The following is a 27,250-nucleotide window of genomic DNA, read 5'->3' as shown; positions in this document are numbered from 1 at the left end:
GTCTGGTATTGTTACAGCCATACTTGATTACAGGTATTTTGTAATAAATTATCAAAATAATTGAAACTAGTGATTATATAGTGTGATGTTGACAAATAATATTTGCAGCATTTTAAAATATTGTGCACAGCATTTTAAATTTTTTGGCACAGAATTCCCTCCAGCAGAACCTCTTGTCCTATCCTTAGAGGTTAAGGAGAATAATTGTTCCCCCTCCTCTTTGTAACAACCTTGTATGCCACCCTGGGTAGGCGAAGCCTGCAGCTGCTGAGCCAGTGAAGTGCCGGAGTCTGGGGGCATCATCCCGCCCGCTCTGCAGCCAAACTCTCATGGGGCCATGGGTGGGTGCAACGCTGGCCAAGTCCCACGCTGCAGCAAGAGAGGCGAGGCTGGCGCTCAGGGGCAAACGGAGACGCTCCGCTGCAGCGCGGGCAGCGGCCAGGCACAGACCCCTCTTCGCCAGGGCGCCAGCCCGACCCTGCCAAGGGCGGCTGGGCCCCGAGTGCGGGCCGGGCGGCGGGAAGAGGCTGCAGCGCCCGCTGGTTCCCGGCCGGCGGCACAGGAGTCGGCGGGGCGGGGCCTGGGATCCCGCCCCTCTGAGAGGCCGGAGTGAGGGAAAGAGCCGCGGCGGCGGCGGCGGCAGCAGGAGGTGGCGGCGGCAGTGGCAGCAGGTGAGGCGGAGTCACTGGAGACACGGGCTCCGCCCCGGAGGCGGCCCGGCCCCGAGGGGGCTGCGTAGCGCTGCCCTGCCGGAGCAGCAGCCTCCGCACCTGGGCGCGGGGCTGCCGGTGGCCGCAGCGCCTCAGGTGACAGCCCAGGTGGGCGGGAGGGGGCCGGCCGGCGGGCAGCTGCCTTGCCACTGCGCCGAGCCGGCTGTGGCACGGGAGCGGCCCGCGGCCGAGCGCTGGCTCCCCGCGTGTCTCTCTGGCGTCTCACGGCAGCTCTCGCGGGGGAGGAGGAAGGCGCGCCCGGGGCGCCGAGGGGCTGAACTTTGGAGCCTCTGCTCCTGATGGGGCCGGTCCCGAGGAGGCGGAGGAGGAGGCGCTGTTGCTGCCGCCGCTGCCCTGTGTGAGGCGAGCTCGCTCCCGCTGGGGCGGCCCTGTGGAGAAACTCCGCTCAGGTCCGCACCCCCTGCTGCTGCTGCCGCCGCCGCCGCCGCCCGGCAGGCGCGGCGCGGGACCGACTCTGCTAGGGGAAGCCCCGAGCGCTGCCCGGCCATGGAGCAGGGCGAAGGAGGCGCGCCGGAGCCTGGGGCCGGCATTCCCAGGTACACATGCCCGGGCTGGGGCTGGGGCGGGGGCCCGCTGCTGGGGGGGCTTCGTTCCCTCGTTCAGCGCTCACGTCCTAGCGCTGTACTTGGCTCCCCTGTGTGTTTGTGTAGGTGCCGGGAATGGTGCAGGCAGGGAGAGGGGGAGCGGGGCTGTTCGTGGGGGGAGACACTCCTCCATAGTCTGGGTTGAAGCTGAGGGTGCTGGCAAAGGCTGGCTCTGTGCTGAAGGGCGGGTTTGGTGGGTGTTTTTCAAAGGAATGGCACTTTCGCTGTAATTTTACTTATTGATCAAAATTGTCCTCATTCCCATTGTCGCAGCTAAACAGCACCATTGAGATTTTCCTTAAGTATTAGTAATAGCATTTCACTGTGCTGAGTAAGCCCGTGTTTTTGAGGTTTTCTCACTTAGGGAGGGCTATATTGTGAGCTTCACTGGATTAAATGGCAGGCTTCAGAGTAGCAGCCCTGTTAGTCTGTATTCACAAAAAGAAAAGGAGCACTTGTGGAGTACTCCTTTTCTTTTTACTGGATTAAATGGCTCTAAAGTCTCCTCCCCCCCAAACAAACAAAACTGAGATTAGGAGTACTTGTGGCACCCATGAAATGAGCTGTTGCTCACGAAAGTTTATGCTCAAATAAATTTGTTAGTCTCTCTAAGGTGCCACAAGTACTCCTTTTCTTAGAGACTCAGTACTCTTTTTTTTTTGCGGATACAGACTAACACGGCTGCTACTCTGAAAACTGAGATTAACATTCAAAAGCCTCTTACACAGGGGCATATGTTCTGTTAAGATTGTGTCTTGGTAGATAACCTTTAATGCCCACAAAAATTGAAAGGAGGTGCAGTAATTTAAAATATTTTTTAATCATTTACTTGTTTATTTTTTATATTTAAACTATTTCCTCAATTGGAAGAAGGAAAAAAAGCAGGATCTATGAAACCCAACTTTCAGTCCTTGGAAAGAGATACTTTTTCTGGGTAGTGGGCCTTCAGAGTGGTATCTTTTCTACCAGTTTCTTACATGGAACAATGAAGGGTTTGGGGCAAAGCAAAGTCTATGAAAGAAAGACTTTGGAAGAGATGAATAAAGAGTAATTAAATATCTGTTTTACAAGACATTCTCCATAAATAGAAGTGAAACAGTTTTGTATAATTGTATTAATACAATTAATTAATTAATACAATACAATTAATTAAATATAGAAATGTGAAAATTAACTACTGTAAAACAAAGCTTGGAAGGGTGTCGTGCTGTGGGGATTTAGAGAGGATGAATACATTCCGAAGGGAAGTTTGTCAGTGTCATTCTCTCCATTTCCCAAAAAACCATTAGTGATGCACTGGAACAAAGAATCTCTTAAAAGTAAGAGATTAATGGCTTTGACATACATACAAGCTTCTGTTAAAAACAGACAAGAAAATTTTGTAAAATCAGGAGACCACCCAGGACTTCAGATAAGGCACAGTGCCTGTAGATATGGGATTATCTAACTGTTGAGAATATCTTCATAATTTTTGAAACCTGTCTCCTTCCTGCTTCCCAACAATCAGACTGAATTATGAAATGAATCTGTGTTCCCTACCTTCATTATCAGAATCCTAAACGTGATGTGTGGGTTGAAGTGTCATGCTTTCTTGAATTGTCTGAATGCTCTGTGTATGAGTGTGAAAGGTTTCTTTAATCATAAAAGTAATGAAGAATTAAAAAAAAAACTTTCCCAAGGAAGATCATGACTGAATGATTAGTGACTCTAAAAACTGTATTATAGGGTTTAATGTTTGTATTTGTCTCTCTGATTCCACATCAAATTTGTTCAGCATACAAATGAAAGATTACTTTTAGCCCTGTAAACTCAGTGGGTCTGAACATGCAGTAGTGCTTCTTCTGACTCATGCATCACCACCAATAAAAGATTCAATGGGTCAAATTCTCCCCATGGTTACACCTGTACAATTCCATTTGTCATTATTGGAGGTTGGACTTGTGAAACTGAGAGTTGAATTTGCCCTCACAGTTGGAATTTAGGCCTTCATATCTTACAAGCTGCTCTGCATGAGTGGATCCCTGTGCCCAGGCAAAGACCCATTGGCTTCACTGGGGTAGGTGTAATGGTCCTTCCATGCAAAGTATTTTGCACAGGTGGGATCTTTCACCACTTCAGTTGATGTATGAGCCAGAATAATATCCAATTCACTCTTCAATAGCCAATGTTGGTTCTTCATTACTAATGGGAATAAAAAATTGTAAAAACAACCCCCCCGATTATTGTAAATAAGTACACCTGATGCCACACACATACATGGAGTAGATCTGGTGAAGGGCAAAATGGAGGCCATTACTATGTAATCAATTTTCAAACAGTGTTTTTCTTTAAATAGGTTATTGCCAAAAAGTTACAAAAAAATAGCACATTTTTAAGGTAATCTTTGTAATTGAATGAGTTATTACAATCTGTATTTACTAGCACAGCACTAGTGGAAAAACTAATTTTTTTTAATCTTTGAATCATAGACTCTTACCTTTGCAATCTATATTCCTTACATTTGTTGTTGCCTATTTTTTCTGTATTATGAAAACCTCATTCCAGTTAGTCACAGTTTAAGCCAATTGTCTACAAAATAGATCTTTGGCTCTAAATCTCCCAATTGCCAAAAGCAAGGAAGTCTGGCATTGACCATAAATTTACATACGTTCCAGTTCATTGTTTTGTATTTTCCATAACTGTTTTTCAATTTAGTTTACTAAAGCATACTTACATATTTTTTAAGTCTGTGTGTGGAGAAATTTTGTGTACAATAACTTTTTATATTGTAGGGTTGATCCATATGGATTTGAAAGGCCAGAAGACTTTGATTTTGTGTCATATGAAGAATTCTTTTCTAGATATCTGGTGATACTCACTAGAAGAGCAATAAAATGGTCAAAGCTTCTAAAGGGGAATAATGGGGTACAGAAAAGTTTAAAAGGTAAGTTATATGTTTGTATTTTATTGGACCTGAATGTAAATCAGTGTTGAGAATAGAACTTAAGTTTAAATTGGCTTGCACTTGAGAACACAATACTAAATGTCTTTTTTGCTCTAAGTAATAACAGACTGAATTCAGTAATAATACATAAACAAATTTGGTGCTGTTCTAGGGATAATCAGTTTGATTTAAAGTTCACAAGGGAGTAATCCTATTTGATGTGCATCATAATATCTTAGTCACTATGTCTGTAATCAAGAAGGATTATACCTGCAAGAGACTGGATTTTTTGTTACTATTGCTTATACTACTTTACATATTTGTGTGCTCAAATGACCTCATTAAAGGATAGGTGCATGGTGCAGCAGAAAGTGTAAAGAACTGAACATCAGGAGTTCTGAGTTCTTCTCCCAGGTTTGGCGAGACATTGACTCGTTCTCTGACATTTTGCAAGTTGCTTAATTTTCTGTGCCTCGTTTTTCCCCATCTGTGAAACGGGGGTTGTCTTATGGCTAAAAAGCACTATGTATGTGCTAAGACTTAATAATCAAAATTTAAAAACAGAGAAAGTAAAATTAACAGAAGAGCTAGGTGCAAATATTTCAGAAGATGTTAACAGAACTCTTAATTGCCAGTTCAAGAAGCAGGAAAACCTCTCATGATAGCCTAGGATGTGAAAGTGGAGGGGGGCAATGTAATTAAAGGGAGGTATTGTGGGCAAGGAATCATGCGAGGCTGCAAGTTCTCTTCCCTTTCCTTGTGGGAGCGAAATTTTTCTGTGTAAGCTTCTTATTTTTCCCTTTGCACTTAATGATGTATCCAATATGTCCTTCCTGGGGATCCTGTTTGGAATTCTCACAATGATGCCCAGCACAGACATTAAAGTGGCCTTAATATGGTTTAGTTTAATTCAACTAATCCACTTGAAAAGTTAATTTGGATTAATTTTCCTGAGTGTCCCTGGGTAGACAAGCCCTTGAATTGCACCTGAATCCTTAGAGGTGTGCTTCAGCACTAGGCTTCGCTTACTACTTTTGGGGAATTTTTGCAATGCAGCAAGAAAAGTGATAGCTCTTTCTACAGTGTTAACTTTTCCTAAGGCAGTGCTACTCAAAGTGGTGGTCCGCAGACTGGTGCCAGTCCGCTAGCCATCGGCTGCTGGTCTGGGCGCACACTGGGGAAAAAAAATTGCCGGTCCCCCACATCAGATAGCTTGAGAAGCACTGCGGGCCTAAGGGGCATTACATCATACTTGTAAAATCTCTGCCACTCTTTCTGGAATTAGGGGTTCCATTAAATCTGATGTGTGGATGAAGGACATGAAGCATGATGGCAATAGAGAGGATCCTGGATGGCTGTTGCATCAAATTTTCAGTTACTAACTTTTTACTAAAGATCATCAGAATTGCTTACAGTACACTTTCTTACACACCTTTAGAAAGAATATGACCAATATAAAGGAATACAGCAGAGCTGAGGCAGTCTATTTGGAGTTACTGTAAACACACATTATTAACGACAAATCTTCCATGCTCCATTGTGCAGTGACACCCCAAAATTACTCAAGCTGGAAATGCTGGAGGAGGAAAGTGGCAGATTACTTTTATTCTGTAAAAGTGTTGATTTAAGCACTAGCCCCAGGATACTGCTACTAGGATCCACCATGTCTGTTGTCTATTCCCATATTGGACACAAACATATATGGATAGTCTCCAGTTTGTGAGGACATTATTATCCTGCAGGATCACTCATCCATTGGAACCGTGGCAAGTCAGTCTGTTAATCCTCTGAACCCTTCATCTCTCCCAACCCCACATTTTGGTTTCTTTGATCTGATGCTTTAGGAGTCTGAATTGCTAATCCTAATAATGTCTATTCCAAACGCAAACTGATTGTAATACAAAACAGAGAGGAGTGTTTAACATACAGTTCTTCTGTACAGTCCCTTTGAGAACCTCCACACCCTAATTTTCTACTTCCCCAGGGAAGATCTGAGACCCTTTCAGACTGTGTAGTGTAGTTTTACTGGACATTTAATGTATGATATCTCAGCAGTTCCATGCCCATATATCCTCAGGCCCCAGAAAAGCTCCTAATTCCTATCATACTGACAAGAAGAAGGGATGTAATGCTAATTCCTTAATTTGGAAATACAGCATATTTATGTGCTGATTTGTTTCATGCAGATGCCTCGTGTCTGACATGGCATGTGTACATGCATAGTTCTGTTCTGCTTGAAAGAAAACTAATTAGGGTGCTTTAACAACTGTTATGCTGTATATCCTGTTTCCCTTGATCACAGAGTTCCAGAAAGATGGGTCATATGAATTTTTATCATCATTCCATTTGCTCTTTCTTCATCCCATATTTGCTATCCCTCTCACCTTGTTCCTCGCTATTTCAGTTCTGCTGTCTTTCATTTCCTCTCTCCACCCTAGGTTCACTTCTTGCTCTTCTTTTCTTTCTCTCCTCCCCCTCCCCGCACCCCCACATTACCTGACAAGTCCCTGCCCCTCCCACCGTGCTCTAGGTTCTGCTGCAATCTCTTCAACTGCTGTGATTTGTGCTTTCTTTACAGTGTCGCAAGTCAGCTTGCTGCTTTGATTCATTTACAGCTGGTCAACAAGCACCAGAGGTGCAATACGAGAGCCTTACATGACCACTGAAAGTTACTTTAATTCCCACCTACAGTGTGCCTGTGTAAGAAATTCAAGTAACCTACTTGCTGCTGGAAACAACTTGTAGCAGAAAGTACTTAGTGTAAACTTATCAGCCTTCTGATGCGAATGCACTAAGTGCTGTGGGTTGGAAAAGGGTCTGCAGTTTGTGGACATACAGAATATTGGTGAAACCAGATTCTATGATTTGCAACTTGTCAGAAATGTCTTATCAAAGGCTGAATGAAGGCACAGGCGTCTCCTGTTTGTTTCCACTTTGTAGTTTGTTGTCCAAACTGGATATGGCATGTTCAGATATGAGGTATTTGGACACGGGTCAGTTTTTCTTCTAATAATTTTCAAAGTGAACTAGAGTAATTTTCAATATCCTATTAAAGAGAATACAGCTGTACAGTCCAAATTACTCTCTAAAAGGCTTTGGATCTTGTTTGTTGTTCCACTTAGTCATGCTATTGTACCCAGTACTCTTCAAGAACTAAATGAGGAAATGATATAAAATGGTAGTACCTTTTCAAGTTGTAATCCTATAATGTGTGTGTGTGACCTAAGTGCTTGTCTGTTGATTGTCAAAACAATTGCAGCTTCAATTCCTGCCTTTGTTTGTTTGTTCTGTAAGTTTTTTACTCTGCATGAAGAAATTCCTTCATTTTTCTTTATTTGTGCCATTTTTGGTTTTGTGCCTGTTAGTTTCGCTTTCACTGTCTCTCTATACCTAAATACACCTTTTAAACTTCTTCAGTCTTATTTGAAGGGTAATAGGCCAAATTAATCATAGCATTTAAAATTAGAGAAGGTACTGGAAAATGAAACGGGAACATGTTTGTTTAGAGTATAAAACATGGGGTGAGATGGGGGTTTGTGTGGTGAGAGGGGAATGAAGATGTTACAAAGAAAATATAAACTATTTCCGATCTCATGCTTGTCCATAACTTGAATGCCAACTGTACACAAAATCCACTTTGTTTCTTTTTGATGTGTTGAGAATAAAATAAGCAACTTTTAAAATTCCATATGTTTGTCTCCTGGCTTCAGCTGTGCTCTTGGGTATATTTCTTTAGAGTATGTGTTAGTTTCCTCAACACTTAAATTTGTTTTTTATGTGCAGAAATATGCTGCAAATATGAAATACTTCATAATGGAACTTTGATAATATTTTTGGCTAAAATAAGTCTTTCTTTTTTGTTTTTAATTAATACATTCCCACATGACTTTGCCTAACCACACCATAGACAGACTTAATTTGTCATGCTATACCAAAAGCATGTCTGTCTATAGGCAAAGGAAATAGGAATTTTCTGAGTGAATGTGAAAATTCTACCATTAAGGGAATGTTGTCTACTTAAAAATCGCACTTCTGTCACAGTTCTCTTACCTCTTGTTGTTATAAGTAATGTCCAATACTGGAGAAATGCTGTATTTTTTTTTTATTTCACTTACTTTTGGCACTTGGCAGTACTTTAAATATATTCTCTTTCCCTCTCTGGATCTTTTATCCTGTAACAGAGAGAGAAATATATTCAAAAATGTGATTGTAAATCGACTAAACCTGGCATGGTGAGCCAGAGGTAAGTGCAGTACTGGGAACTACTTTACACTCATTTAAAAAAAAATGGACTAGATTTCAGGTTGGCAGCATCCTTTCACTAGTGTTATACCGACAACATACCTTGATTAAAGGTTTTTTCCTTTATTATACAAGTGGGCAGGTGCAGTTTAAATTGAGGTTATATGTACTGCTGTTCATACAAATGACACCATGTGTGTCACTAACCTTGATAGTCCATGGAGCTTTGTGTGGATGCAGGGGCCTGCTCATCTGGAATCTTCTGTGGAATCAGGACCTTCGGTTTAGTTTTCAGCCTGAGTCAGGTGAGGGAGGAAGAATCATGCAAGATGTAACCTCTTTCAAGGAGCATTACAAGTATTGTAATTGGAGAATATTCCACTCTATGAAATGTTCTTGTGGTTTTTGTTGTTGGGTTTTTTTTTGTTTGAGGAAAGAGTAAAATCCACTGTTAAGCATTTTAATGATGTGAGGGAGGCAGCACTGTAAAAAGGCTCTGATGTGTAGTTCTAACATTTGCATGAGAACTTGCCTTGTTTATAACGGAGTTTGGGGGTATGTGGTCAACAGTATATCCCATATATAAGGTGTGTGTGTGTGTATAATATTAGATAGATACATACTTGGGCTTTCTCATTGAAAGCCTAAGGACATCTGTTGTCGTGAGGACAATGACACTGAGGAGTAATGTGTATGTTAAGCTGCAGGGCTGCTGTCCCCTTGTACTGGATACCAAAGTCAAAGGCTTGTCCCTGTTTCCTGCATTTGATTTAGATTTATGTCTGATACTGGCGAGGCTTTCAGAGTAAATAGTTATACCAGGAGGAGACCAGTTACAAGGGGGAGTATATTTTTGGAATAATCCTTTTAAGAAAAAGGCATGATATTAGTTAGGATAAAACCAAATAATCCTCAACCTAACAAGTGAGTACACTTTTAGGGGCATGCATAGATTATTTCAAATAGACATACCTCTTGGTTTAGGCAGGGCTTATCACTTGAAATTAGGTAGTGCAGAACCTATCTACAGTATTTCTTGAGCTTCAAAATTCACAGTGACTTTTAAATGATGTGGTTGGTATTTTAGGAGAGGGAATTGGTCTGGATTTATAAAAACAAAAACCTCTTCAGCTATCGTGAAAAAATCCATGGTTTCTCTCTCATTCCTCCTGGCTCTCCAACAGGGTCATTCAGACAGTAGCCACTAGCCCTGATGACTAAAAATGCACTTGGGGGAGGGGGGGGGGTCTAGTGTTTCTATTACTGGGCTTTGCAGCAGCACTAGTGAACTGCCAAACCCTAATCCTAGAGTCATGCTAACGTCCTCAGTGATGCCGATGCATAATCGAGCAAACAGAAAACCACAATGTCAACCTCTGTTAGAAGTACAAGGAAAGAAGAAAAATCAATATTTTCCAAATGGAAAAAGAAGAAAAATCAATGGGAAAACCACTTTATTTTCAGATCTCCATTCAAGAGGACATCACAATGAAAAGGGAGGGGGAAACATTAAAACTCTAATATATGGGATAGTGTTCAGCTGATAGTAATTTACTCTCCCTGTAGTACGTATACGTTAAACCTGTGGAAAAGGACTGCTCTCTGATGGATCTGTGGAGTTACTGGAAACCACCTGTTTAATTGTGTGTTTTGTGGGAGGGGAGATTGGGGTTTTGTGTGTGTGTTTGTGGCTGTATTTTGACACTGAGCATAGTACAGTATATTCTGGCCACTTAAATCTGCTGCATACTACATAAGTAAATCTAAATGTTTGTCTTCACTTTTGGCTCTTACGTGGAGGAGGGAGGAAGCATTGTAATCAATGAATGCTTGTCAAGAGTTCTCCTAGAACCTCTCAACTTCCTGTTTTGTTTCCAGAAGAAAAATAAGGTTTTGTTTGTTGCATTGCAGTGAAGAGATATATCAGGAAAGGCGTTCCCAATGAGCATCGTGCACTGATATGGATGATTGTAAGTGGAGCCCAGGCCAAGATGGAACAAAACCCTGGATACTATAATAAACTACTTGAGGGAGAGAAAAGTGACACGCTGATGGAAGCAATCAAGACAGGTTATGTCCTAATGTTTATACATATAGTCAATAACTATGTATTATAAAGTAAGAGTGACAGATTAAATTGTTGGTTTCATTGTGTGTGGCAGTAAAGTTGTGTTTCTGTAAATGTTTAGTAGTAGTTTAATAATGATTAATGTGAAAACTAAAATAGTCTCAAACTCTGTAATAACACCACTCTCTTCAGACTTAACAATGCTCCTTCCAAACTTAAAATGAATGGGCCGGGTGGTGGTGGTAAGTAGGTTGCGGTTACTTGATATTCAAACTGATCCAACTGTAATAATAACATTTTTCTAAAGAAGCTGACACAAAAATTGGCACAGTTCTGTGATTGTTTCATTGTGCACTGCCGTCCTCAGTGTCCGCAAAGCTCTAAAGTTGTTTCTTTAGGATGACAGATCCAGCAGGAATTTCTTTTTCTTTTTCAAAAAGAAAAGGAGTACTTGTGGCACCTTAGAGACTAACCAATTTATTAGAGCATAAGCTTTCGTGAGCTACAGCTCACTTCATCAGATGCATATCGTGGAAACTGCAGCAGACTTTATATATACAGAGAGAATATGAACCAATACCTCCTCCCACCCCACTGTCCTGCTGGTAATAGCTTATCTAAAGTGATCATCAGGTGGGCCATTTCCAGCACAAATCCAGGTTTTCTCACCCTCCACCCCCCCACACAAATTCACTCTCCTGCTGGTGATAGCCCATCCAAAGTGACAACTCTTTACACAATGTGCATGATAATAAAGTTGGGCCATTTCCTGCACAAATCCAGGTTCTCTCACCCCCTCACCCCCCTCCCAAAAACCACACACACAAACTCACTATCCTGCTGGTAATAGCTCATCCAAAGTGACCATTCTCCCTACAATGTGCATAATTAAGGTGGGCCATTTCCAGCACAAATCCAGGTTTTCTCACATCCGCCCCACCCCCATACACACACAAACTCACTCTCCTGCTGGTAATAGCTCATCCAAACTGACCACTCTCCAAGTTTAAATCCAAGTTAAACCAGAACATCTGGGGGGGGGGGGGGTAGGAAAAAACAAGAGGAAATAGGCTACCTTGCATAATGACTTAGCCACTCACAGTCTCTATTTAAGCCTAAATTAATAGTATCCAATTTGTGATATATGCCATCATGTGCCAGCAATGCCCCTCTGCCATGTACATTGGTCAAACTGGACAGTCTCTACGTAAAAGAATAAATGGACACAAATCAGATGTCAAGAATTATAACATTCATAAACCAGTCGGAGAACACTTCAATCTCTCTGGTCACGCAATCACAGACATGAAGGTCGCTATCTTAAAACAAAAAAACTTCAAATCCAGACTCCAGCGAGAAACTGCTGAATTGGAATTCATTTGCAAATTGGATACTATTAATTTAGGCTTAAATAGAGACTGGGAGTGGCTAAGTCATTATGCAAGGTAGCCTATTTCCTCTTGTTTTTTCCTACCCCCCCCCCCCAGATGTTCTGGTTTAACTTGGATTTAAACTTGGAGAGTGGTCAGTTTGGATGAGCTATTGCCAGCAGGAGAGTGAGTTTGTGTGTGTATGGGGGTGGGGGGGATGTGAGAGAACCTGGATTTGTGCTGGAAATGGCCCACCTTAATTATGCACATTGTAGGGAGAATGGTCACTTTGGATGAGCTATTACCAGCAGGATAGTGAGTTTGTGTGTGTGGTTTTTGGGAGGGGGGTGAGAGAACCTGGATTTGTGCAGGAAATGGCCCAACTTTATTATCATGCACATTGTGTAAAGAGTTGTCACTTTGGATGGGCTATCACCAGCAGGAGAGTGAATTTGTGTGGGGGGGTGGAGGGTGAGAAAACCTGGATTTGTGCTGGAAATGGCCCACCTGATGATCACTTTAGATAAGCTATTACCAGCAGGACAGTGGGGTGGGAGGAGGTATTTTTTCATATTCTCTGTGTATAAATAAAGTCTGCTGCAGTTTCCACGGCATGCATCCGATGAAGTGAGCTGTAGCTCACGAAAGCTCATGCTCAGATAAATTGGTTAGTCTCTAAGGTGCCACAAGTACTCCTTTTCTTTTTGCGAAAACTAAATAATAGCAGCTTGTCGGAGTTTGGTGTTACATACCTGAGTAAGGCATTTTGGAACATGCATATCCAGACTCCTGCAGGAAGAATGTCCAGACCAGAAATCATCAGGCTTCAGTATTCCCATGCTGAACCATGAGTTGCAGTTTAGGGGTGTGTAGAGGGAGCAACTAAGATGATTATCCAAGGTCAGCCTCACCAGTGGCCTCTAGAGAGCAAAGGCAATGACAGCAATCCCTCTGCAATGTTAGGCAGTAAAACCAGGGATCTTACCAGGACAGCAGGTGACTGTTTGGCTAAGTCAGCCTGTGAAACAAAGCAGTGTGTTGGGATGAGGGGGAAAGGGAACACAAGTGAGTTATAGGAAGAAATAAGGACTTGGGAGACGCACTGGAGGGAGGAAAAGACAGACAAGCAGAATTGGAGACCATGGGAATTAAAATGAATAAGTGAATAAGAGAATGAGCAACTGAAAAAAACAGGATTGAGCTCTGAAAAGAGGAAGAGAGATGGTGAGGGTGGAGTGTCCCAGAGCTTGGGCTCCAGCCTGAGGCTGACCATCTGTACAACAATATTTAGTGCCCAAGTCAATTGACCCAGTCCTGTGACAGCCGTGCCATGGTTTTATCTCTGTGTAGATGTATAAGGAATAGAAGACAATAGCTGGGAGGCCATAGGAAAAAATTGTTAGAGGTGAAAGAATAACATGAGCATCTGTGAGAGGGTAGGAGAAAATAGAAAAAAATTAAGATATACGCCATTTTTAATTTTCATGAAACCTTGTGTTCTTGTCGACTATTTAGATATTTGGCATCAGCTGAAAGACAAGTTACACTGAAATGGCAGTTTAATTTTAATATTCAGCCATTCAGTGCGTTCCTGCTTTATATTAAATATTTCTAATGCTGTGATAGATTTAAAAAGTAAAGAAAAATATGTAATCTTGTTAATATTTGCTTCACAAATCTGTAATTCCCATGATTCTCAAAATCTTCTGGCAATCATGCTCCATAAAGTGCTGTAGTTTTAGCACTAAGATAATAGTTTTACCTAAGATACTACTATTAGCACCATCAAAGGGAGGAAAATTAATCTGAGAATCTCACTTTAATCATTACCACAACTTGACAACGGCAACAAAACTTAGGATCTAAAGGTTCAAAGACAAGAAGAAAGAACCCCAAACTACTTATGTTTAAAAACTCATGATTTTGAGGGCTTGACTCATGATTTTTGAATGCTTGTGGTTGGCAGGACTGCAGTGGAGGAAGAAATACAACAATATATTTTATTATTTCTGTAAATGCAGAAATAATGCACATGCAGTATACTAAATATTGTAGACATGTTAAAAGTCTCTTTCTGCTCATGAAGAGCCTACAGTTCTGGTAGGTAGGTAAGGTTGCCAGGCATCTGGTTTTCAAGCTGAACACCCAGTCGAAAAGGGACCCCGGTAGCCCCGGTCAGCACCTCTGACCGGGCTGTTAAAAGTCTGGTTGGCGGCACAGCAGAGCTAAGGCAGGCTCCCTGCCTGCCCTGGCTCTGCGCAGCTCCTGGAAGCAACTAGCATGTCCCTCTGGGCCCTAGGCACAGGTGCAATTAGGGAAGCTCCTCGCACTGCCCCTGCCCTGAGCTCTGCCTCGGCAGCTCCCATTGGCTAGGAACTGTGGCCAATGGGAGCTGCGAGAGTGGCGCCTGCGGACATGGGCAGCGCGCACTGCACACAGCCACCTGACTGCGCCTCCACCTAGGGGCCGGACATGGCGGCCGCTTCCAGGAGCAGTGCGGAGCCAGGTCAGGCAGGGAGCCAGCCTTAGCCCTGCTGTGCCGCTGACCAGGAGCTGCCTGAGGTAAGCGCTGCATGACCAGGGCCCATGCCGTGAACCCCCTGCCCCAGGTCGGAACCCCCTCCCGCACCCTAACTCCCTTCCAGACCCCGCACCTCCACCCCAAACCCCGTCCCAGCCCTGAGCCCCAAACTCCCTCCCAGATACTGAGCCCCCTCCCAGAGCCCGCACCCCCTCTTGGACCCCAATCCGCTGCCCCAGCCCGGAGCCCTGTCCCACACCGTGAACTCATTATTTCTGACCCCACCCCAAAGCCTGCACTCCCAGCTGGAGCCCTCACCCCCTCCCACATCACAACCCCCCTGCCCCAGCCCAGTGAAAGTGAGTGAGGGTGGGGGAGAGCAAGTGACGGAGGGAGGGGGACTGGAGTGAGTGGGGGGGGTGGAGTCTCAGAGATGGGGCAGGGCAGGGCTGGGGTCTTGGGGTGGGGCAAGGTGCTAGCTTTTGTGCAATTACAAAACTGGCAACTCTATCTACAAATGCAAGGACGGGGAGGAAGAGCAACCAAAAGCAGCATGAATGAACAGAACAATGTAGCATCCATCACATTAATCCTGTAACTTTTGTCATTAAACTAGACGGATGGTCCAGTATGATGATGGGCATTGTGTGTGGAGTGGGAAGGATCCATGTATTACGATGAGCTGGAAAAGTGTAGAACACTGAGATGAAGAGATAATGCATGTCTGGTTGTCAAAATCCCCTAAATGTCTCAGAATTCTGAAGAAAGGCATTCAGCTTTAGGTCTGAATATTTTTATCTAATTGCTGCAAAAATTGCTTCTACAGTTCTAATTCCAGGTTTTTAAAAACATTTCGTCATCTCATGCTGCATGGTCCTGGGCCTGAATATTTGTTTCTGAATGAGGTGTCAAAAATGCTGTAATGATGACAAAGGAGAGAGAAACATGCAAAGGGTTTTCCTCATCAGGATTACAGCAAAGAAATAAATTGAGAAAGTAATTACTTAGCTGATTTGCTTCCTGCATTTGATAGAGGCATTGTTTTGCCAGCTTGTATTACTAACGCACCATTATTTTAATTTTTTCAAAATAGGACTTAAAACATTTACTAGGAACGGATTGCCAACATGCCCCTTCTGCTCTCGCCCTCTTGACCCTCAGTCCCTTGTCCAGCTCTGTTAAGGTCACTGGGGCTACGCATGGCCCCAGGGTCTGGCTCTGCAGAGCTCATTGCAGGATCAGGGCTTAACTGTCAGTAAAAACTATCATACTGGATTCTTTGTCTTCACTGCCTGGTCAAATTTATTTCAAACTGTAGGGGTTTTTTTTTTTTCCTTTAAATTAAATGTTGCCTTCCCATCTGTATGTCAAAAACCAAATTAAGGTTAATGGAAAACTTTTTTTTTTTTTAAATTCTGTCTTGGATATGAAGTTTTTCTACATCCTTCTAGAAAACTTGCAGTCTTTCTTGATTATTGGTTTTAGCCTTTCTAGAAAAGGTGGGTAAATTTTGCACTCTTACTGATACTTTAGCTATTGTACCCTGGTTCTTTTTTAAACCACTGTATAATACTCTAAAGGCCTTAGCCCTCAGGATGATGTAGTTGTTACTAAGTGTAATGTCAGGTTTCAGAGTAGCAGCTGTGTTAGTCTGTATTCGCAAAAAGAAAAGGAGTACTTGTGGCACCTTAGAGACTAACCAATTTATTTGAGCATAAGCTTTCGTGAGCTACAGCTCACTTCATTGGATGTGTAATGTGATGTGTTAAAATCCTACATAAAATCAGGCAAATTTTCCCCACCTCTGTTGTAAAATGTGCTGTGGCAATGGAAAATAAAATTTAGAGTTGACGCTTTTACCATGGAGCCTTTCTCAGGTTGTACAATTAATAAATTTGTTTGGATCAGCTTCTGTTATATATGTATATATAATATAGTTTTTTAATCTACATAACTGAAGGGGAAACACCATATCTGAAATGTCAGCTCTAATCTCTCCAGCAACTTCCAAATTGTACATTAATAAACCTATTCTGATTATATGACAAAAAGCCAACATCCTAGAGATCCCCTGACCTGTTTACTTTAATGCTCCAGTAAAGGATGAACATTTTAAACAGAACAACAAATTCATTTTTTGTATTGTTAGCAAGAAGATTTTATATTGCACTTTATTGGAAAAATGTGTGTGGTGTAGTAAAATATGGATTGTCTTTGTGGTGGAAAAGCTTTCACACAAAGTACGTTCACAAGAGATGTGTCAACAAGAGGATAGGTATTTAGAAATTTGGTCATCCTTTTTAGCATACTCAGAGGAAGAGAGCTCCTCCGCCAGCAAGCCAGAATCTCTAGCCTGGTTCATTGGATATTAACCTCATCCCAAATAAGTAATCAGTAATGTGCAATGTAGTGTATTAACATTTTATTATTCTTTATTGTAAGAAAGAGTTTGTTTTTTTTAAAAAAGTATTCTGATTATGCAGATACAACACTGCTATTTCTACCAACAGAAACAAAACAAGTTTTCTGTAGCCTATGACTATCAGATTGTTACACAAGCTGTCATAAATATAAAGGGAAGGGTAAACCCCTTTGAAATCCCTCCTGGCCAGGGGAAAGCTCCTCTCACCTGTAAAGGGTTAAGAAGCTAAAGGTAACCTCGCTGGCACCTGACCAAAATGACCAATGAGGAGACAAGATACTTTCAAAAGCTGGGAGGAGGGAGAGAAACAAAGGGTTTGTGTGTCTGTCTGTAGTCGTCTTGGCCGGGGACAGAACAGGAATGGAGTCTTAGAACTTTTAGTAAGTAATCTAGCTAGGTATGTGTTAGATTATGATTTCTTTAAATGGCTGAGAAAAGAATTGTGCTGAATAGAATAACTATTTCTGTCTGTGTATCTTTTCTGTAACTTAAGGTTTTGCCTAGAGGGGTTCTCTATGTTTTTGAATCTAATTACCCTGTAAGATATATACCATCCTGATTTTACAGGGGGGATTTCTTTATTTCTATTTACTTCTATTTTTTATTAAAAGTCTTCTTGTAAAACACTGAATGCTTTTTCATTGTTCTCAGATCCAAGGGTTTGGGTTTGTGGTCACCTATGCAAATTGGTGAGGCTTTTTATCCAACATTTCCCAGGAAAGGGGGAGTGCAAGTGTTGGGAGGATTGTTCATTGTTCTTAAGATCCAAGGGTCTGGGTCTGTAGTCACCTAGGCAAATTGGTGAGGCTTTTTACCAAACCTTGTCCAGGAAGTGGGGTGCAAGGTTTTGGGAAGTATTTTGGGGGGAAGGACGCGTCCAAACAGCTCTTCCCCAGTAACCAGTATTAGTTTGGTGGTGGTAGCGGCCATTCCAAGGATAACGGGGGTAATATTTTGTACCTTGGGGAAGTTTTGACCTAAGCTGGTAAAGATAAGCTTAGGAGGTTTTTCATGCAGGTCCCCACATCTGTACCCTAGAGTTCAGAGTGGGGGAGGAACCTTGACATGGTGGCACAGTGGTGGGATTAACCTGAAATCATTTTGAGATCCAGTTGAGATTTTTTGAACTAGAAATACAGATTTTAAAAAGGAATTTTTAGGAAGTCCAGAAGGCAGCTTTGAAACTGAAAGCAGCTTGGTTTCTCTCTGCTTTGTGGCCAAGCAGAGACAAAAGGGGATTATCTTGTGAATTGCAGGTTTTCTTTGCCTGGAGGCAGGGTACTTAACTCCTGCAGGGAAATTCACAGTCTTCCAACCCAGAGGTTTTTTTTCTTTTTCTTTTCTTCCTAAAAGTAAATAGTGTGTGCTCTACCCATTTGCCTGGAGACAAAAGTGGCAGGGTTTTTTTTAGGATTTTGATTTTTTTTTTTGTTTTACAAGGAGCACAGGTTTGAAAAGAAATTTTTTTTTTCTTCTTTGGGCTGGGTAAGCAGGTTTCCAAGTAGTTGGAGGGTTTTTGCTTTAATTTGGGCCCAGAGCAGAGACAAGGGAATTGTCTTTTTCTGTAGGCTGACAATCACTATCAGAGAATAGGTATTCTATTCCAGCACAGCAAAATTTTACAGCCAAGTTTTGTTTGTTTATTTCTAAACCTCGGGTGTAAAGTTAGTTAAAAACAGAGAGGTTAGAATGGCCAAATCCTCAGCTCGACTACAGCTGGAATTAGCCAAATTTCAGGCTGAGGAAAAACAAAGGGAACATGAAAGACAGATAGAACTCATGCAGCTGAAGAAGGAACAAGAAAGGGAGGCAGAACAACACCAAGAGGCTGCCCACAAGAGGGAAATGGAGGCAAGGAAGCATGTGGAGGAGGAGAGGGAAAAAGAGAGGAAGCATGTGGAGGAGGAGAAGGAAAAAGAGAGGAAGCATGTGGAGGAGATGGAGAGGATAAAGGCCCAGCAGAATATACCAACAAACCCTAGCGATCCTTCTCCAGGTACCACTTCCCATCCCAGAAAGTTCCCCACCTACAAGGCAGGTGATGATACTGAGGCCTTCTTAGAAAACTTCGAAAGGGCCTGCCTTGGGTACAACATCTCTACTGACCAATACATGGTAGAGCTGAGGCCGCAGCTCAGTGGACCCTTAGCTGAGGTGGCAGCTGAAATGCCTAAAGAACACATGAACAAGTATGAACTGTTTAAATCCAAGGCGAGAGTCAGAATGGGGATAACACCCGAGCAGTCTCGTCGGAGGTTCAGAGCCCTAAGGTGGAAACCAGACATGTCATTTACCCGACATGCCTACCACATTGTAAAACATTGGGATGCCTGGATATCAGGAGCAAGTGTTGAATCTCCAGTAAATTTGCCCTTCCTAATGCAAATGGAACAATTCTTAGAGGGTGTTCCTGAGGAAATAGAAAGATACATCCTAGATGGGAAACCCAAAACTGTAATTGAGGCAGGAGAGATTGGAGCCAGATGGGTGGAGGTGGCAGAGAAGAAGAAAACTGGTCGCAGTTGGAGCGGAGACCAGAAGGGACCACCCCAGACCACACCCTATTACCGGGGGCCACCCAAAGCCCCACCTACCTCCCAAAGAACCCTCCAGACCCCTTATCGTCCCACCACCCCGTTCTCCAGCAACCCTCCTCGCCCCAGTGACCCGTCAGCTGGACGATGTTTTAAGTGTAACGAGCTGGGGCATGTAAAGGCCAACTGCCCCAAGAACCCCAACAGATTACAGTTCATTGCACCGGAATCACACCAGAGGTCCACAGGCCCAGATACCTCCCAGATACCCTTGGAGCGGAGGGAAACTGTGAGTGTGGGTGGGAAGAAGGTCACCGCGTGGAGGGACACCGGAGCACAAGTGTCAGCTATCCATGCTTCCTTAGTGGACCCCAATTTAATCAACCCAGAGATCCAAGTGACGATTCAACCCTTCAAGTCCAACTCTTTCAATTTGCCTACAGCCAAGTTGCCTGTCCAGTACAAGGGCTGGTCAGGAATGTGGACTTTTGCAGTCTATGATGATTATCCCATCCCCATGCTGTTGGGGGAAGACTTGGCCAATCATGTGAAGCAGGCCAAGAGGGTGGGAATGGTCACCCGCAACCAGGCTAAACAAGCCGTGAGGCCTAGCTCTGTTCCGGAAACTTCTATCAGGACCCAGTCAGAGGTGATGGACCTGGACCCCAGGCCAATGTCTGCAACAGCAGTAGTGGATCCAGTCCCAGAGACCCAGACGGAACCAGTCCCAGAACCGGAACCAGCCGAACAACCAACACCAGACCCCGTGTCAGCACTGAATCCAATACTTGCAACCTCAACACCAGAGGGCCCCACCGAACCTGAACTGGCAGCAGCCGATAACCCTACACAAGAGGCTCAGCCGGAGCCTGAATCCCAACATAGTGCACCAGCGGAGAGCGGTTCACAGTCAACAGAAACAGCTCCATCCCCTATATCGCTTCCAGAGGGACCAAGCCTAGGTCCACAATCCCATGAGGAACTGATGTCTCCAGCATCAAGGGAACAGTTCCAGACCGAACAGGAAGCAGATGAAAGCCTCCAGAGAGCTTGGACGGCGGCACGGAGCAACCCACCGCCTCTCAGCTCTTCTAATCGATCCAGGTTTGTTGTAGAAAGAGGACTTTTATACAAGGAAACTCTTTCTGGGGGACACCAGGAAGACTGGCATCCTCAGAGACAGTTGGTAGTTCCAACTAAATACCGGGCCAAGCTCTTGAGCTTAGCCCATGATCACCCTAGTGGCCATACTGGGGTGAACAGGACCAAAGACCGTTTGGGGGGGTCATTCCACTGGGAGGGAATGGGCAAGGATGTTTCTACCTATGTCCAGTCTTGTGAGGTGTGCCAAAGAGTGGGAAAACCCCAAGACCAGGTCAAAGCTCCTCTCCAGCCACTCCCCATCATTGAAGTTCCATTTCAGCGAGTAGCTGTGGATATTCTGGGTCCTTTTCCGAAAAAGACACCCAGAGGAAAGCAGTACATACTGACTTTCATGGATTTTGCCACCCGATGGCCGGAAGCAGTAGCTCTAAGCAACACCAGGGCTAAAAGTGTGTGCCAGGCACTAGCAGACATTTTTGCCAGGGTAGGTTGGCCCTCCGACATCCTCACAGATGCAGGGACTAATTTCCTGGCAGGAACTATGAAAAACCTTTGGGAAGCTCATGGGGTAAATCACTTGGTTGCCACTCCTTACCATCATCAAACAAATGGCATGGTGGAGAAGTTTAATGGAACTTTGGGGGCCATGATACGTAAATTCGTAAATGAGCACTCCAATGATTGGGACCTAGTATTGCAGCAGTTGCTCTTTGCCTACAGAGCTGTACCACATCCCAGTTTAGGGTTTTCTCCATTTGAACTTGTATATGGCCGTGAGGTTAAGGGGCCATTGCAGTTGGTGAAGCAGCAATGGGAGGGATTTACACCTTCTCCAGGAACTAACATTCTGGACTTTGTAACCAACCTACAAAACACCCTCCGAACCTCTTTAGCCCTTGCTAGAGAAAACTTACAGGATGCTCAAAAAGAGCAAAAAGCCTGGTATGATAAACATGCCAGAGAGCGTTCCTTCAAAGTAGGAGACCAGGTCATGGTCTTAAAGGCGCTCCAGGCCCATAAAATGGAAGCATCGTGGGAAGGGCCATTCGTGGTCCAGGAGCGCCTGGGAGCTGTTAATTATCTCATAGCATTCCCCACCTCCAACCGAAAGCCTAAGGTGTATCATATTAATTCTCTAAAGCCCTTTTATTCCAGAGAATTAAAGGTTTGTCAGTTTACAGCCCAGGGAGGAGACGACGCTGAGTGGCCTGAAGGTGTCTACTACGAAGGGAAATGTGCTGGTGGTGTGGAAGAGGTGAACCTCTCCATGACCCTTGGGCGTATGCAGCGACAGCAGATCCAGGAGCTGTGCACTAGCTACGCGCCAACGTTCTCAGCCACCCCAGGACTGACTGAACGGGCATACCACTCCATTGACACAGGTAATGCTCACCCAATTAGGGTCCAACCTTACCGGGTGTCTCCTCAAGCTAAAACTGCTATAGAACGGGAGATCCAGGATATGTTACAGATGGGTGTAATCCGCCCCTCTGAAAGTGCATGGGCATCTCCAGTGGTTCTAGTTCCCAAACCAGATGGGGAAATACGTTTTTGCGTGGACTACCGTAAGCTAAATGCTGTAACTCGCCCAGACAACTATCCCATGCCACGCACAGATGAACTATTAGAGAAACTGGGAAGGGCCCAGTTCATCTCTACCTTGGACTTAACCAAGGGGTACTGGCAGGTACCGCTAGATGAATCTGCCAAGGAAAGGTCAGCCTTCATCACACATCTCGGGCTGTATGAATTTAATGTACTCCCTTTCGGGCTGCGAAATGCACCCGCCACTTTCCAAAGACTTGTAGATGGTCTCCTAGCGGGATTAGGAGAATATGCAGTCGCCTACCTTGACGATGTGGCCATATTTTCGGATTCCTGGGCAGACCACCTGGAACATCTACAAAAAGTCCTTGAGCGCATAAGGGAGGCAGGACTAACTGTTAAGGCTAAGAAGTGTCAAATAGGCCTAAACAGAGTGACTTACCTTGGACACCAGGTGGGTCAAGGAACTATCAGCCCCCTACAGGCCAAAGTGGATGCTATCCAAAAGTGGCCTGTCCCAAAGTCAAAGAAACAGGTTCAATCCTTCTTAGGCTTGGCCGGTTATTACAGACGATTTGTACCGCACTACAGCCAAATCGCTGCCCCACTGACAGACCTAACCAAAAAGAAACAGCCAAATGCTGTTCAGTGGACCGGAAAGTGTCAGAAGGCCTTTAACAAGCTTAAAGCGACACTCATGTCTGACCCTGTACTAAGGGCCCCAGACTTTGACAAACCGTTCCTAGTAACCACAGATGCGTCCGAGCGTGGTGTGGGAGCAGTTTTAATGCAGAAAGGACCTGATCAAGAATTCCACCCTGTAGTGTTTCTCAGCAAAAAACTGTCTGAGAGGGAAAGCAACTGGTCAGTCACTGAAAAAGAATGTTATGCCATTGTCTACGCTCTGGAAAAGCTACGCCCATATGTTTGGGGACGGCGTTTCCACCTGCAAACCGACCATGCTGCACTAAAGTGGCTTCACACCGTCAAAGAAACTAACAGAAAACTTCTTCGGTGGAGTTTAGCTCTCCAAGATTTTGATTTCGACATCCAACACATCTCAGGAGCTTCTAACAAAGTGGCTGATGCACTCTCCCGTGAAAGTTTCCCAGAATCAACTGGTTAAAATCGTCCTTGAGATGTGGAAAATATTGTTAGTCTTTATGTACTTGGTAGTATATTTAGAAATGCATGTGTCTTATTAACTCTGTTTTCCTAGAGCTCCAGGAAGAAATCCCAGCCAGTGTTTCACCCTAGCTGAGATTTGGGGGGCGTGTCATAAATATAAAGGGAAGGGTAAACCCCTTTGAAATCCCTCCTGGCCAGGGGAAAGCTCCTCTCACCTGTAAAGGGTTAAGAAGCTAAAGGTAACCTCGCTGGCACCTGACCAAAATGACCAATGAGGAGACAAGATACTTTCAAAAGCTGGGAGGAGGGAGAGAAACAAAGGGTTTGTGTGTCTGTCTGTAGTCGTCTTGGCCGGGGACAGAACAGGAATGGAGTCTTAGAACTTTTAGTAAGTAATCTAGCTAGGTATGTGTTAGATTATGATTTCTTTAAATGGCTGAGAAAAGAATTGTGCTGAATAGAATAACTATTTCTGTCTGTGTATCTTTTCTGTAACTTAAGGTTTTGCCTAGAGGGGTTCTCTATGTTTTTGAATCTAATTACCCTGTAAGATATATACCATCCTGATTTTACAGGGGGGATTTCTTTATTTCTATTTACTTCTATTTTTTATTAAAAGTCTTCTTGTAAAACACTGAATGCTTTTTCATTGTTCTCAGATCCAAGGGTTTGGGTTTGTGGTCACCTATGCAAATTGGTGAGGCTTTTTATCCAACATTTCCCAGGAAAGGGGGAGTGCAAGTGTTGGGAGGATTGTTCATTGTTCTTAAGATCCAAGGGTCTGGGTCTGTAGTCACCTAGGCAAATTGGTGAGGCTTTTTACCAAACCTTGTCCAGGAAGTGGGGTGCAAGGTTTTGGGAAGTATTTTGGGGGGAAGGACGCGTCCAAACAGCTCTTCCCCAGTAACCAGTATTAGTTTGGTGGTGGTAGCGGCCATTCCAAGGATAACGGGGGTAATATTTTGTACCTTGGGGAAGTTTTGACCTAAGCTGGTAAAGATAAGCTTAGGAGGTTTTTCATGCAGGTCCCCACATCTGTACCCTAGAGTTCAGAGTGGGGGAGGAACCTTGACACAAGCCTGTTAGGGTTATTGTTCACCTTGATTTTTAAATTTGCATGGGAGGTGAATTATGATATTTCCCTATCCCCCACCACTCCAGAACTGATTTATTGACTTTAAAAGGAAGAAGTGGTGATTAGGGCAATGAATTTATCTTGGCTCTGAATTCCATGGCACAAACCATGATTTTTACGGGTTTTCTTCATAGCCTCTCCCAGTTTAAGCTTTTGTCATGGAAGCCAGTCATTACAAACAGTTTCCTTTAAGAAGGAAAAGCAGTAAGATAAAATATCTCCTAGTATGTACAGAGGTCAGGCATATCTGTGTGGGATGCTATAGTTAGAATTGCTTATAGTTGTTCAAACATTTTGTATATTTTTAAATAATTTAGTGTGCCCTTGGGTATTGAACACCATAAAAGTGAAGTTGCTTTTGTTGTTTTAAATTAAATCCAGCTACCAGCATATTGTCCTGTTTTTGCGTAATGGCCTTTATTTTCCAAAATCGAGTAGTGATTTTTAGGTGTTCAACTTGAGACCTCTTAAAGTGGCCTGATTTTTTCAGAAAGTGTGAGACTTCTTTGCAAATTGAGGTCATAGGTCCTTAAAGCTGAGTAGGTGGTGATTAACAGGACAGTATCCATTAAAAAATCTGTATGGATGATGTATGCACTGTGCTCCAGAGAGCAGTAAAGATCCTGCAACAAGTTGATGACACGTGTGTGTGTGTAAAATATGTGCAGTTACATGTAGATCCATGTGCACATACACCCATGAGTTTGCATGTGTAATTATATATTCATTTAATTTATACAAACTTCCTTATTTCCTTAAATAGCCCTGAAAAGCTTAAATTTATTTTTCACTATTCATGCTGCTTGTTAATGTCCTGCTTTTCTCTCTGTTTAAACTATAGACCATTTTTGTATTTAATCCACTTCTAGACACTTTCATTGTTTTATGTGTGTAGCAAACATTGCGGCAAACAGGTTAAGTTTTTCCATTAGAATTAAAATTAAAAAAATCATGGAGATATTTTTATTTCCTTTAGTATGAGCATATTTTAACAGAATTAAATTTTGGACCAAATTTGACCTGACAGTGGCTCTTTAAATAATTTCAAAGCAGTAATTCCTTAATCACAGATCAGATACAAGACTAAACTTGAAGTACATGCGTAGGCATCTCTGCTTTCTTTGAAAAATCTCCTTCTGTATGACCTTGCATGAGTAAAGAAGCAGTTTTTTTTTTTTCCAGAGTGTGACAATGTGTAATTGCAATTGGGGATAGGGGGGAGGCTAGAGTCAAACATGTATGATCAGTTATGAGAACAGAATCTTTTAAAAATGAACTGTTTAGCGCTAATCCACATAGATAGGTTTAGTTTTCAGTGAATCAGAGTTGTCCTTTGCTGAACTTATCTGTTGTGAGAATATCACTCCCCAGCAGGGCAGCTAATAACTTAGCAGTGCACTAGATAAATTCGGTACACGATGTGTTAGTTTAAATTGCTGAAGAGGGTTAGGTGAAATGTAATAAATTCCTGGGATCAGTCTCTGCCTTGAATCCTGCTTGAGACTGTAAGCCACACTGGCCTAGAGAGATCAGTCTTTCTAGGAATGGATCTCATTTGAACGTAGGCCAATGAACTAAAATAGGGCTTTGAGGTCGTATCTTGTTAACTTCATCTACCAGACTCCTTTTCTGTGAGCCCATGGTCAGATTTCAGTTGTACATCTTACAAGGCTAAGATTTATTAGGGAGCATGGCAACATGGCTTAAATTTGGTCCTTTCATTTTTTTTCTAGACATGAACAGAACATTTCCAGATAATGTACAATTCCGCAAAACTGCTGATCCCTGTTTACAGCAGACACTCTACAATGTATTAGTAGCGTATGGGCACCATAATAAAACAGTGGGATACTGCCAGGTATGTAACTTATTATAGATATTTAAAAAGATATTCCAAGACATTTGCAAGATTGTTGTTGCTAATTTTAAAGTACATTTTTGGGTGATAGTCAAGGTTGTGGGGAAGGCTAAATGTAGTCATATAAACAGTTGCTAATAGTATCTTTCCGATCTCATATTTGAGTCATTTTCAAATGTAATGCGTGCTTACCCAATTTCCTTCCTTTTCAAGTGAATGAATTGGTTTCATTCACTAAAGGTGAACAGTAAACTAAAAAAATGGTGTCCCGTTTTGCTACTTGGTGTTCTAGAAAGGCATGAAAAACTTCTTTATTTATTTGTAAATGATTCCTTTGTGTTTACAAGAGAATTAACAGGTCTTGATTTCCACTGTCTTTCTGGAGAACTTTTTTGGGTAGAGGCGAACTAGTGGTCATATCACATTGTAGTCAAATGGTCTAAATCTAATTTTAGTGGATTTGGTTATAACATCTGTTTAACTCAAACTTCTGACAAACATGGAGCAGGAAAATTTGTTTGTGTAAAATTCAACCTCATAACTCTTAAGGGACTGAGACTGCTCCTGCTCCAGTTCCCTAGTCCTTTACAGGTTCCTGTAGAAGATACAAGAAAAGAAAATATTTGATTCATGATGTTTCTAAGGTAAAAAAACAAGCAGAAAAATGTTTTAAAATAGAAATAACTTTGTGGCCATCTTTACACATCATGAACGGTAACTAGCATAATCAAAAAAATGTGTCTTCTCTTCTGTTCAGTTCAGCTTTGAAGTCTCTCCTTTCTCCTTCCCTGTTGCATTGCAGTTATATGCAGTTACATGTGTCTTGTACCAGTCAAAAAAATTTATAATAAAATAAAAATAACAATCCTTTATTAAAGAATATAAATTACATTTATTGAATTGCAGCTCATTTAATTTAGTATAGAAGAGATTGATCTAGGTTTAAGAATCATTATCAGAGTCGCTGAAATCTGACTTACTGTTTGGCCCTGATATATTGCAGTACTGAGGTTAATAGTGGTAATTTGAAATGGGGGAGTAAAAGTTCTTTGTGTTTTTTCCATATATAACATTTCATCCAAAGA

At 42.8% G+C, this 27,250-nt stretch overlaps 1 protein-coding gene across 12 annotated transcripts in view; it reads left to right on the top strand.

Moving 5' to 3' along the window:
• Nucleotides 1–607: 607 nt before the first annotated feature.
• Nucleotides 608–27,250, top strand: part of GRTP1 (growth hormone regulated TBC protein 1) — a 97,661-nt gene continuing 71,018 nt past the window's right edge. For 4 of the 12 annotated variants that reach the window (XR_013636040.1, XR_012159630.2, XR_012159631.2 and 1 more), the window contains exons 1-2: nucleotides 21,026–21,881; nucleotides 26,041–26,165. Coding sequence is in view for 9 of the 12 variants with exons in the window: in XM_073350323.2 (XP_073206424.2) it covers nucleotides 21,041–21,881; nucleotides 26,041–26,165 (966 nt within the window). In the remaining 3 variants the exon portion in view is untranslated. The other 8 variants (XM_078853676.1, XM_073350358.2, XM_073350347.2 and 5 more) reach the window with 8 other exon arrangements.

This window comes from Lepidochelys kempii, chromosome 1 (assembly GCF_965140285.1).
Source record: "Lepidochelys kempii isolate rLepKem1 chromosome 1, rLepKem1.hap1, whole genome shotgun sequence".
NCBI lineage: Eukaryota > Metazoa > Chordata > Testudines > Cheloniidae > Lepidochelys > Lepidochelys kempii.
Note: the sequence above shows the minus strand (reverse complement) of the source record. Positions and strands in the feature narration are given on the sequence as shown.